We start from the raw sequence: 13,915 nt of genomic DNA on the forward strand, positions 1-13,915 counted from the left end.
ATTCTCACACAGAAACTAGAATTTATTTTGCACTTAGAACGTCAGTAACACTTAACACGTCGGTTGCTACACAATGTACTGATTCGTTTTCGCTGGGAAAAAGTGAACGATGACCTGTTTTTTTTTCTTCTCCTTTTACTGCGGTGCATGGGAGCGGTAGGGGAAGTACCGTACTCGTTGCAGGACATACGGCACCTGACAGATGGCCGCCCCTTCTGAACAAGCGAGTGGAATCTACCGGTACTTCAAATGAAAACATCTCACTACTGGCAATTTATTTTTCGAACCGGAAAATTCACGTATAATGCCTTTCACGAAACAGAGTAGTTTGATAGGACTGCCTGTATACAGCAGCGAGAAAATGCGCGAAGGGCAGTAATTTAGCTGTAGAGGGCGTCTACGATTAACATTGTGATTTTTTAATCCTTGCTCGGCTTAAGACCTATGAAACCGTTTCTTTGCGAACATACACAGCTGGCCAGAATCCTACTAACGAAATATTTTCAGATATAACATTTAGTACTCCCACGTTCGATTCTAATGTGTAACTCAAATCTTTGACCGGTTCCCATTCGCTCACCGAAGTTAAGCACTGTCGCGCTCGGCGCGTACTTGGATGGATGACCATTCAACCGTGCCGAGTGCTGTTGGTAGTAAGACAAGCAAAGGAATTGTAAACAGTATCTAACGACCTTCGCCTTGGACGAGATGTAAGGCCCTAAGTTTACTTCCTTTTTCCAATCATTGAAAACACAAGAACTCTATGTCAGATTAACGAAATAGGTACTTTTTAGGATTTTGATGCCGAAATAGGCGAAATTAGGCGTCAACGTCGAAATACGCAATTTTAGGTCGTATAGAACTAACGGTATTCAGTTTAGTTAGTCATGAAACGCATAAGTACCAACTTATATGCAACTTGGAGCTTAGGAAAAAAATAGGTTTTAACCTAAAGATCCGTGATCTATTTGTTAAATATGAATAATAAAACACCTATAAAGAGTACTTGGTATTAACAGGGATAGGGACATAAAAAATTAAAAGACCGAAGTGTTAGGCAAATACGAAGCATGAGCGCATATCAACTAGCCACCTTCCTGCACGCTGGGCAGAAAATATTTTTTTCCATTTATCGTATAGTGTGGAAAAACTTGGAGCCACTGTCTTATATGATGAAATAGGCACTTTTTAGGATATTAAAGCCAAAATAGGCACTAACGTCGAAATAGGCTTTTTTAGGTCCTATAGAATTAACGCTATTAAGTGTAAATAGTCATGAAACACATAAGTACAAATTTTTATGCAAATAGGAACTCAGGAACAAAATAGGTTTTTACCTCAAATCCGCAGTCTATTTATGATGTCTAAAAATCAACATACATATCTAGCTAGTTATTGTTAAATAATACAGTTAAAGGACATTAATTACTAACATTTTAACATCTGCTATGCATGAATTACAAGATTAAGTAGACATTACAGTTATCCATACCATTATTTACACACGCTAGACTACTAAACAAAGCGGTTTAACAGCATCGAAGAGCTGATGCTGGTGGCGGGCTGGTAGAGAGAGGCAGGCTACTCTTCGGCACATCTGAAACAGTCTACAAGTCTGGCGCAGAAGCTGCGCACGCTGGACATAATATCTGGCGACGGCGGCCGTCGCGGCAGCGGCCGTGGCGACAGCGCGCGCGTCCACCGAGGTCTACGCAGTGGTTGCTGGGGCTCAGGCTGCACGCTCTCAGCGCTGCCGGCACTGCCGCACAACGCCTGCCGCTGTGCTTCGAGGCGCTCTGGGCACCTACGGTCCCTCTCGCCGCGACGCCTCTTCATATCGTATTCGAGGCGTGTTTGCTCGACAGCCTCCTCGATGTGCGTGGTCAGCGAGTCGAAGGTTAGGCGCTGTCCCTCAGGTCCGGAACGACCTGTGAACAAGTTTCTCTTACCACATACGCTGCAATTTACTAGCCACTAACTGTGGCACTGGTACTGTAACACAGTCTGGTAGATAAAAACTGTATGCCGGACAGGTACTCGAACCCAGACCATTGCCTTCGAGGGCAAAGCAAAGAGAGCTTCACTGCAAATTTAAACGCAGCAAAAACCTCTCAGACAAACAGAAGCTAAACGATGTCAAAGTTAGCGTAAGGAGGGCTATGCGTGAAGCGTTCAGTAAATTCGAAAGTAAAATTCTATGTACCGACTTGACAGAAAATCCTAGGAAGTTCTAGTCTTACGTTAAATCAGTAAGTGGATCGAAACAGCATATACAGACACTCTGGGATGTTAATGGCATGGAAACAGAGGATGACACGCGTAAAGCTGAAATACTAAACACCTTTTTCCAAAGCTGTTTCACAGAGGAAGACCGCACTGCTGTTCCTTCTCTAAATGGTTCAAATGGCTCTGAGCACTATGGGACTTAACAGCTATGGTCATCAGTCCCATAGAACTTAGAACTACTTAAACCTAACTAACCTAAGGACATCACACAACACCCAGTCATCACGAGGCAGAGACCTTCTCTAAATCCTCGCACGAACGAAAAAATGGCTGACATCGAAATAAGTGTCCAAGGGATAGAAAAGCAACTGAAATCACTCAACAGAGGAATGTCCACTGGACCTGAAGGGATGCCAATTCGATTCTACACAGAGTACGCGAAAGAACTTGCCCCCCCCCCCCCCCTCCCCTTCTAACAGCAGTGTACCGCAAGGCTCTAGAGGAATGGAAGGTTCCAAATGCTTAGAAAAGAACACAGGTAGTTCCAGTTTTCAAGAAGGGTAGTCGAGCAGATGTGCAAAACTATAGGCCTATATCACTGACATCGATCTGTTGTAGAATTTTAGAACATGTTTTTTGCTCGCGTATCATGTAATTTCAGGAAACCCAGAATCTACTCTGTAGGAATCAACATGGATTCCGGAAACAGCGATCGTGTGAGACCCAACTTGCTTTATTTGTTCATGAGACCCAGAAAATATTAGATACAGGCTCCCAGGTAGATGCCATTTTCTTTGACTTCCGGAAGGCGTTCGATACAGTTCCGCACTGTCGCCTGACAAACAAAGTAAGAGCCTACGGAATATCAGACCAGCTGTGTGGCTGGACTGAAGAGTTTTTATCAACACAACACAGCATGTTGTTCTCAATGGAGAGACGTCTACAGACGTTAAAGTGTCCTCTGGCGTGCTACAGGGGAGTGTTATAGGAGCATTGCTTTTCACAATATATATAAATGAACTAGTAGATAGTGTCGGAAGTTCCATGGGGCTTTTCGCGGTTGCAGCATTAGAAAATTGCGGCGAAATGCAGGAAGATCTGCAGCGGATAGGCACTTGGTGCAGGGAGTGTCAACTGACCCTTAACATAGACAAATGTAATGTATTGCGAATACATAGGAAGAAGGATCCTTTATTGTATGATTTTATGATAGTGGAACAAACACTGGTAGCAGTTACTTCTGTAAAATATCTGGGAGTATGCGTACGGAACGATTTGAAGTGGAATGATCATATAAAATTAATTGTTGGTAAGGCGGGTGCCAGGTTGAGATTCATTGGGAGAGTCCTTAGAAAATGTAGTCCATCAACAAAGGAGGTGGCTTACAAAACACACGTTCGACCTATACTTGAGTATTGCTCATCAGTGTGGGATCCGTACCAGGTCGGGTTGACAAAGGAGACAGAGAAGATCCAAAGAAGAGCGGCGCGTTTCGTCACAGGGTTATTTGGTAAGCGTGATAGCGTTATGGAGGTGTTTAGCAAACTCAAGTGGCAGACTGTGCAAGAGAGGCGCTCTGCATCGCGGTGTAGCTTGCTGTCCAGGTTTCGAGAGGGTGTGTTTCCGGGTGAGGTATCGAATATATTGCTTCCCCCTACTTATACCTCCCGAGGAGATCACGAATGTAAAATTAGAGAAATTCGAGCGCGTACGGAAGCTTTCCGGCAGTCGTTCTTCCCGCGAACCATACGCGACTGGAACAGGAGAGGGAGGTAATGACAGTGGCACGTATAGTGCCCTCCGCCACACAACGTCGGGTGGCTTGCGGAGTATAAATGTAGATGTAGATGTAGACGACTCAGGGACGACTGAGGACCCACCGTCACAGCTTTACATCTACCACAACAGCTTTCCTGCCTTTCAAGCATCACAAAATCTCGCTAGCATACCTTGCGCGATCAGCTCTCGACGAAGTTTCAAAACAATGCGCACTCTGATGCAGAGTGAAAGATTCATTACAGTCCTCCAGACTGTGGATAAGCCATTTCTCCGCAATATCTTTTCTCCTAGGACTGCTAGTTCTTCTAGGTATGCTAGGAGAACTTCGGTGAAGTTTGGAAGGTAGGAGAGAGGTACTATCGGAAGTAAAGTCGTCAGGGCGGGTCGAGAGTCGTGGCTGGACAGTTCACAAGGAAATCTCCCGATCGCACCTCCCTCTCAGATTTTGTAGTAAAATGGCCCAGCGAATACCCCGTCAAAAACTGAACACAGGTCAAGCATGAAAACAAGAAGAAGGTGTAATGAACTGCGAAAAAAGAAGCAAAGTTGAATCAGTGAACGGTCCAAGCTCAAGATGTGGAACATCTAGGGAATTTTAACAGCCACTGCGTCGTGGTTGAGTGTTCACGGTGTTGGACTGTGAAGGGGGAGATACGACTTCAAATCTCGCTTGGCCGGCTAGTGTGGCCGAGCTGTTCTAGGCGCTGCAGTCTGGAACCGCACGACCGCTACGGTCGCAGATTCGAATCCTGCTTCGGGCGTGGACGTGTGTGATGTCCTTAGGTTAGTTAGGTTTAAGTAGTTCTAAGTTCTAGGGGACTGATGACCTCAGATGTTAAGTCCCATAGTGCTCAGAGCCATTTGAACCATTCAAATCTCGTTCGTGCCCCTTTTTTTCCACAAAATTATGAGCTGTCCGTCCGGTCATTGACGTACATGTTCACTGTATTCAGATCTGTGTCTGTGTAGTTGTGTAACGTCCGTGTAACGTCTGTGTAGTCGTGTAACCTCCAAGCGCGCGTACCTCCTATTTGTTCTACAAAAGTATCACATGTTATGACTCTTGTGTTCCGTTTTGGAACTTTCGACACTTGAATTCCTTTGTTGTAAAATAGTTCACACCCGTTTATTTGTTGTTTTCGTTTCTGTGAGAGGTCTATACGGCATTTAGCCTGCTCTCACTATTCATCACATCATATTCTATAACCAACGAATAGTATGACAATTGCCAAGATTACAGAAGGAGAACAGACACGTCAGTGACTGGACGGAAAGTTAGGCATCTTATAAAAAAAAAAAAAGAATGGCGAACGAGAGAGATTTGAACAATGATCTTCCACTTTACAGTCCAACACCGTGAAAACACAACCACGATGCCGCGGCTATTGATATTCGCTCGATGTTACATATCTTGAGCTTGGACTGTTCACTGTTTCTATTTTGCTTCGTTTTTCACAGTTTAGTACACCTTCTTCCTGTTTTCATGCTTGATCTGCGTGCAGTTTATGACGTGCTATCCATTGGACCATTTTACCACTAGATCTGAGAGGGGTGTGCTAGGGAGTTTACCTTGACAGTAGGTCAGTTATGTCACAGCTGCCGTCGAGCGAGGAACTGTCTGCCAACTACATCTTCGCGTGGGGCGGCAGAGACAGCCACTTAGCAGGACAACTATCGTGAGTACGACATAAGATTATCAACAACGCGGAAAACGTATTTCCACGATGCACAATGAAATTTGTATTTCAAGTTAGGGCGGTGTGCTATGAGATAGTAAATGAGGCCGTACCTGCAAGAGTAAGGCTACACAAAATAAAACTAAGACCTTCAACGTAGCGCACGAACTGCTGACTAATCGAAATCTTACCACATATCTTTATTTACCGGGACCTGTAGCAGGAAAAATTTAGCAGTTATCGACAGGACCCCTGAGAATGCCATAACAATGCAACAAACCACAAAATGGGTTCAAAAAATGGTTCAAATGGCTCTGAGCACTGTGGGACTTAACATCTGAGGTCATCAGTCCCCTAGAACTTAGAACTACTTAAACCTAACTAACCTAAGGACATCACACACAGACATGCCCGAGGCAGGATTCGAACCTGCGACCGTACCAGCAGCGCTGTTCCAGACTCAAGCGCCTAGAACCGCTCGGCCACCGCGGCCGGCCACAAAATGGACTGGAGACTATTTTTTCTGGTATGTTCTATAGGACCAAACTGCTGAGGTCATCGGTCCCTGGAGACTATTCCCAGAGACGAAAAACAAAAGTCACATGTGGTTCATCGGCAATTACGACCACTACTTTCTAACAACGAAATCCCCGCCACACCAAGACCTTATACGGAACAACACAGAATTCTGCAGAATGAACGAAAATACAAGAAGTGGTGCAACTTCCTCGCCAAGACAATTTAACGAAAATTAAGAATCTTTATTTTGAAAAGAAGAGATTTTTATTTCATCAGAAAACAACGTTTCCAAAGTAAAGCTGTGTTTAACATCACGGAAAAAGTCATAGACTTTTCCAGAAAGAAGTTAATTTTTCATTTTGCACCTTACTCCTCATTGTTAACAACCATCAATGGGAAAGAAAAATTGTTATTTCTTTAAGCAAGAAGATTTCTACAAAATCTTATTATTTATTTACTTATGACTTTATGTATTTATCCCTAACACATATTACTACTTTGCAAAGAGGACACAATTCCGTTAAGAAAACTATTTGTTATCGTAATATTCAATGCAAATGAAGATACTCTATGCAGGGAAAACATTCACCAATGATCACAGCAATAAGGTTAACCGAGGAAGGTGTAAACGATGAGCGAAAGATAGCGCTGGAGAGGAGGACCTAAGAAAAAAAGGCAAGGCTCCGGGGTCGAATACCGGTCTGGCACACGTTTTAATCTAGCAGGCAGTTTTTAAAAAGCGCACACTCAAGACCTTTTTATGACCACCCTCCATTCCTATAAATGCTAAACAAATGTCATAACATGTATTAAAGCGATGTTGTTCTCTGCAACTAACAGATATGTAGATGTAGATGCGGAAGTAGTTGTGTTCTAAAATTATATTAGTGATAGTGTGTCACGCCTATAGCAGCTGAAGATGAAGCCATAGTTGCTTCGAAATTTTATTGCAAATAAAAATTATATCAATAATAACAGCTGGCTGTTTTTAACAAGTTATAGAAGGTATAGAAATTGTTAACGTATCATGGTATCCACCCTGCAGATCATCACACATATTGGTCATCAAGGCTCAGCTCTAAGCGGGACTAATTACTGAGGACAATTTTAACCCAGTCAATGAGATCTCACGCTGAAGCCGCGTCTGAAGACTCGCCGGACAGCGGTGGGATACCGACATGACTGTCGCCCTACGTACGGTCCGACAACCAGGGGTGTTGATCTGTGGTGCCCCTTTGGTTGCATCCGCGGTACCACGGTACCCTTACAGAACAGCGGTACGTTGACGATATTCTATGCCCCGTTTTGTTGCCCTTCATGGCAAGTCATCCTGGACTCAGCATGATAATGCTCACCCGCACATGGGAAAGAGTTTCTAACACTTGTCTTCGTGCTTGCCAAACTCTACATTGGCCAGCCGTGTCGCCGGATCTCTCTCCATTTGAGTACGTTTGGAGCATTATGGGGAGGGCCCGCCAAGCATCTCGGGATTTTGACGATCTACAGCGCCAGTTAGACATAATTTGGCACGATATCCCTCAGGAGGACATCCATCAACTCTACCTATCAATGCCAACCACAATTACAGCTTGTATAAATGCCAGAGGTGGCCCAACGTGTTACTGACTTGCTCAGTTTGTGAACCTGTTTCTCTTGAATAAATCGTCCAATTTTTTTCCGAAATTGTAATTATCTGTTTGTCTGTACATGTACATGTATCTACCGATTTCCGCTCCATTCACAGTCACATGTCGAAGGAAGAGTCCAAGGGAAAGTTCCAAAAAGAGAATGAAGAGGACTGTGTGCAATCAGAGTCAGTTAAGAACAATATAAAAGAGTCACGTAGGAATGAGTAGGGTTAGGGTTCAGTTTCAGTATCATGCATCCAGAAGGCAGTGAGGCTCTGCAGCTACGAGAAGACGGCGATAAATTCTGGTGGACACACAGTAACTGCGACTTAAGTAGCATTTTACAGTATTCATTGAAATAGTGCTGAACAGAAACTGTCTATCTCTGTATCAAAGAGTTAGGATACCAGGATTTCAGTGGACAGCAGGAACAAGTAACTGCTTGATGCTTGTCTCTGGTATGGCAGGAAAAGTGGCGAGAGAGTACTAGTGAAGTAGTTCACAGTGTTGATGATTGATTAATTATGCCAATTGGCCACTAGTTAGCAGACCGAGCAGCAGTTAAGTACCCGTCTTTGATAGAGGTCCGTTCTAAGAATGATTGAAAACAGCCGACATTGTGGTAAGGGGGTTCGATCTGACGCCTCACTAATTAAATGTGTTTGTTAGGACAATAAATTTATTAAAGAAAGAGTAATTGCTTGCTACCCCAACAAGTCATTGTTGCCAACTCCAAGAGAGTTACTGATCTTCTGTATCCTAACCCCATACAACCAAGGAGATTTTTTCCCTCTCACCTCCACTACTATAAAGGGTCATAACAAATCAAAGTAAATCCACGAGGTCGTTAACGTCCTGACTGCGCCACGTAGAGGTGCGGAACCCGTGCCGGAACACGGCTTAGAAATTTGTTGTCATGTTTGTGGGGTGTGTTTTAGTAAATTGTTGCGAGGTGGGTAATGAGGATGGTAATGAAAGAAGCATAGAACGCAGAAGAACAAATTATAGCAATTGTGCCACTAAGTCAAACCGCAAGAAGAAGAAACTCTTACGAGTAGCAGTGCCCAAGATCCCATCAAGATTACGAGCAGCAGTCCCCAAGATCCCAGAGAGACCAGCAGCCTGCGAACGGCGTGAGCAGCAGCGGACCAGGAGAGCCGAGCACATCTGCCGAAGAACTGGGGCAGAACAGGCAAACCAGCGTCGTGAATTAAGAACATGGCCCCACAAAATTGTTAATAACAGATAATCTGAATAATTGGCCTGAAGTAAGAAGCATTTTAGAGGAGAACTATTTCTACAAAAGAACCACAGATTTCAAACCAGACAGTATTCTAGGGAACCAATTGCCTCTTAGGGAAACAGGATAGATGATCTATCCATATCCTTCAAGACTACTGTGACGCGAGTAAAGTATATGGAACAGTTGAAGGGTGCCGTAGAATTAGTTTGTGCGCTGGGTGTTGCAGGTTTTATTCAAGGGTGAGCCAATGAGAGAATACAGACGACTGTATGCAGTCGATGCCAAATTTGCTCTTCAAGACGCCGTAAATAGGCGTATATTCATTGGAAATGAAATTTCATTAGAAGAAGGTGCTGTAGAGGATTTCAAAAAAGTTTGTGAAGGAATTGCATGCAACATTCGTGTAAAATATAAAGGAGATGCTATTTTAAGACGTACTCCATTACTGTTAATTTCTAATTCTCAACCAATTGTATTCAACCTTTCTCCTCCACATTAGGTATTAGGCAGTCAGGTAAGAACTCTCTTACCCATTTCACTTTTTCAGTACCTTTAACAAGTACAGTGCAGTTTGTTGGTACCACTGATTTGATGGAGTTTAATGCACTATCCAGCGAGACTCCAAATGAATTATTGTTGTAGTGGTGATGGTTCTCTGCCAACCATTTTGCTGATTTGATATCAAGTTCGTAATACGGTGTTGTACATTGAAGAATGTAACTTCCAGAGGCAAACACTGTTCCATCATCGCATAGCATTTGGAATGCTAAGTCCTTAGGAGCAAATTCATTCGCACATGTCTTGAAGCCTTGACAGTCGAAGATTACAGTATACATCTTGAAAGAAGTTTACACACACACACTTGCTGCTGCTGCTCGTAGATGTCTACGTTATCAGTTCAGAGGACATGATGTGCTGTGCTCCAAATCATCCTCCTTATATACTAAAATTCGGGTACAGCCGGTAAAAACAAATCCTGTTATCAACACGTGTCGGGCAACCTTTTGCTGGCGTGGGTGCTTGCCCAGATAATTGTCCTAAAAGGACAAATTATCTCAGCGGGACAGGGACCGCCGCCATCGCGACCTTGGGACCCCGGGGGCCCCTTTTTTTTATCAGTTGCTGACCCTCATGAATCGAAACATGACTGCGTCGCGTCGTTTCATGATTCCCAACAAGAAGAGAGCGCGATCATGTCAATGAAAGAGAAAAATAAAACTCCACGAAAAAAATTTTGTCAGAATAATATCCTGACGAAAAAAAATCACAACACCAAGAAGGAGTTGTGCGACTTTAACGAAAGTTGGTAGGCGTGTTTCTACATCTGAAATACATTGAAGAGCCAAAGAAACTGGTACAGCTGCCTAATATTGTGTAGAGCCCCCGCGAGCATGCAGATGTGCCGCAACACGATGTGGCATGGACTCGAGTAATGTCTGATGTAGTGTTGGAGGAAACTGTCACTACGAATCCTGCAGGGCTGTCCATAAATCCGTAAAAATGCGAAGGGATGGAGATCTCTTATGAACAGCACATTGCAAGGCATCCCAGACATGCTCAATAATGTTCATGTCTGGGGAGTTTGGTGGCTAGCAGAAGTTTAAACTTAGAAGAGTGTTCTTGGAGCCACTCTGTAGAAATTCTGGAAGTGTAGGTTTTCGCATTGCCCTGCTGGAATTGCCCAGGTCCGTCGAAATGCGCAATGGACGTGAATCGATGCAAGTGATCAGACTGGATGTTTACGTACGTGTCACCTGTCAGAGTCGTATCTAGACGTATCAGGGGTCACCTATTACTCCAACTGCGCACGCCGGACACCATTACAGACCCTCCACAAGACTGAACATTCCCCTGCTGACATGCAGCGTCCATGGATTCATAAGATTTTCTCCATACACGTAGACGTGCATCCGCTCGATACAATTTGAAACGAGACTCGTCCGACTAGGCAACATGTTTCCAGCCATCAACAGTTCAAATCGGTGTTGACGGGAGCAGGCTAGGCGTAAAGCTTTGTGTTGAGCAGTCATCAAGGGTACACGGGTGAACCTTCAGCTCCGAAAGCCCATATCGATGATGTTACGTTGAATGGTTGGCACTCTGACACTTGTTATTGGCCCAGCATTGAAATCTGCAGCAATTTGGGGAAGGGTTGCACTTCTGTCACGTTGAACGATTCTCTTCAGTCATCGTTGGTTCCCTTCTTGAAGGATCTTTTTCCGGCCGCAGCGATATCGGAGATTTGATGTTTAACCGGATTCTTGATATTCACGATACATTCGTGAAATGGTCGTACGGGAAAAATCCCCACTTCGTCGCTACCTCGGAGATGCTGTGTCCCACCGCTCGTGAGCCGACTATAGCACCACGTTCAAACTGACTTAAATCTTGATAACTTTCCATTGTAGCAGCAGTAACCGGTCTAACAACTGCGCCAGACACTTGTCTTATATAGGCGTTGCCGACCGTAGCGCCGTATTCTGCTGTTTACATATCTCCGTATTTGAATACACATGACTATACCAGTTTCTTTGGAGCTTCAGTGTTTGACGTATATTCGAATTTCACGCCAGTAGCATAAAAGTGCGCTAGTAGCTCCACTATGAGGATGCTGATCAGGTATGCTTTAAATACACGCTGTAATGGTCTTCAGCGTTTGTTACCTTTGAGATCCGGCGTAGTGAGTTGACGGCAGTCAAATGGTTTAAGGCGACAAAGACGCCATTATCCACATCTCACTGAGTTTGAAGGAGGTATTGTAATATACAGGAAGCTGGATGTTGCTTCTGAGATACTGCAGAAAGGGTTGGCAGGAATGTAGTCACTGTACATGACTGCCGGCAGCGATGGTCACGAGAGTGCACGGCCGCAAGGAGACTGTCTGCTTCGGTGCCAGTGACGGCCGTGTGTTGGTTAGAAGGAGATCAATTGAGGGCCTGCAGCCAACCTGTCTGCCCTCTAGACACGCTGGACCTACATGTGGTGTTACTATTTCTGATGCGATCTCGTGTGACAGTAGGAGCACTCTCGTGGTCATCCAACGCACCCTGACTGCCAATTTGTGCGTCAGTCTGGTGAGTCGACCTGTTATGCTTTCATTCATGAACAGCATTCCGGGGGGTGTTTTCCGACAGGATAACACTCCCATGTACCGCTGTCGTAACTCAACATGCTCGACATAGTGTTTTGGCCTGCTCAAACACCAGATCTGTCTCCAGTCGAGCACATATGGGACCTCATCAGACGACAGCTTCAGCGTCATTAAGAACCAATATTAACCGTCCCTGTATTGACTGACCAAATGCAACAGGCATGGAAGTCCATCCCACGAACTGACATCTGGCACCTGTAAAACACAATGCATGCACGTTTACATGCCTGTGGTGGTTGCACCGGTTATTAATGTACCAGAATTTCATATTTGCAGTGGCTTGTCTCGCGCTTGCATTAACCTGTCAACTTGCAATGTTAATAACTGGAGTATGTTACCTAACAAACATATTCCCGAAATTTTATTACTCAACATTAATTTTTTTTGATGTTGCGATTTTTTCCGTTATTGTAGAATGTAACAAACAAAACATGTGAAATGTTATAACTGTAGTAAAAAGAGACATGTAGCCAAACACTGCCGCCACAACAACAAAGAAAGATGGACCCATATACCCAACAGTACAGAGGAAGCACGGAAGTGCAGAATTATTGTCATCATTATGATGAACCAGGACACACAGACACGAAGTGTGAGAAGATTATTATATGTGAAAAATACCAGAGTCGTGGACACAAGGAAAAGGACTGTCGATCTTCCAGATGTTATAGCTGCAGTAAGTATGGGTACGCAGCACCCGAGGGTAGAGAAAAAAAATGGGTAAGATACCAATACCAAAGAAAAGTGGGGGGGGGGGGGGGGAAATCGAAACAAGTGGTACAGGTAGCAGTTACACGTAGCCACCGTTAAATGCCCCAAGGTGACGGTAGTAGACTGCGAGGCATAAAATGACACCATGACGATTTATTGCAGGAAAGTTGGTAAAGAATTGAATTTTTAATAGATACAGGAACTCATATCAGTCTGCCCAAGAAAGGTTAATACGCACAGGAACACTACTAAAGAAGCAAGAGGTTCAGAGGTAAAACTGGGTAACGAATTCTACAATGAACACGCTGGGTACAGCGACAATGACTTGAAGAAATGCCGGAAAGGTGTTAGGCGAGCGTATATTCCATGTGTTAAGAAAGGGAACAGATGTCCCGTATTATGGTCTGGTATGTAGGGATTGCTTACAAAAACGAAGAGTATCATTGATTATAGCCAGAGACGAATAACACTGAACACAGACAGGATCACAAAATAATATCAGGAACGTAAGAGTAGTATAAAGGAGTTCTGTGAGAGGAAACGATGGTTTCAGAATTTAAAAGGAAAACTTGTTAGCTAGGAAAATAACGGAATAAAACAAAAAAATAGTGAAGAAGAATCACTTATAATGGCACCCGTCAGAGAAGGGTAAAGTTGTGATCCAAAGGAAACGATAGATCCTAGATAAGAAAAGGCCATGAGAATCCGATTGGAAAGGCAGGAAGTGATTCAGGAAGCCTAAGGGGTAACAATGCCGAAACAAGAAGTATTAAAGGGTGTGTACATTCCAGAGCCTCTTGTACGAAATACTCAAGGTAAATTCATTATTAGTGTGGTGAACACCAAATGAGGTAGAGTGTGTTGCTAGTTCAGTGTGCTTAATTACTGAACCCTCATGCGATGAAGCCACAGGAAGAAGAGTAATAGAAACGCCGGAGCAGGAACCGAATAACAAGAATCGCCTATCACAGGTCAGAGACGC

General features: G+C 44.0%; 1 protein-coding gene across 1 annotated transcript in view; it reads right to left on the bottom strand.

Moving 5' to 3' along the window:
• Nucleotides 1–1,581: 1,581 nt before the first annotated feature.
• The window catches only part of LOC124556146 (serine/arginine repetitive matrix protein 1-like), a 290,854-nt gene continuing 278,520 nt past the window's right edge, over nucleotides 1,582–13,915 (bottom strand). The window contains exon 7 of the mRNA XM_047130159.1: nucleotides 1,582–1,928. Within this exon, the coding sequence (XP_046986115.1) occupies nucleotides 1,582–1,928 (347 nt within the window). The remainder of the gene's footprint in view (nucleotides 1,929–13,915) is intronic.

Source organism: Schistocerca americana, chromosome X, assembly GCF_021461395.2.
Source record: "Schistocerca americana isolate TAMUIC-IGC-003095 chromosome X, iqSchAmer2.1, whole genome shotgun sequence".
Taxonomy (NCBI): domain Eukaryota; kingdom Metazoa; phylum Arthropoda; class Insecta; order Orthoptera; family Acrididae; genus Schistocerca; species Schistocerca americana.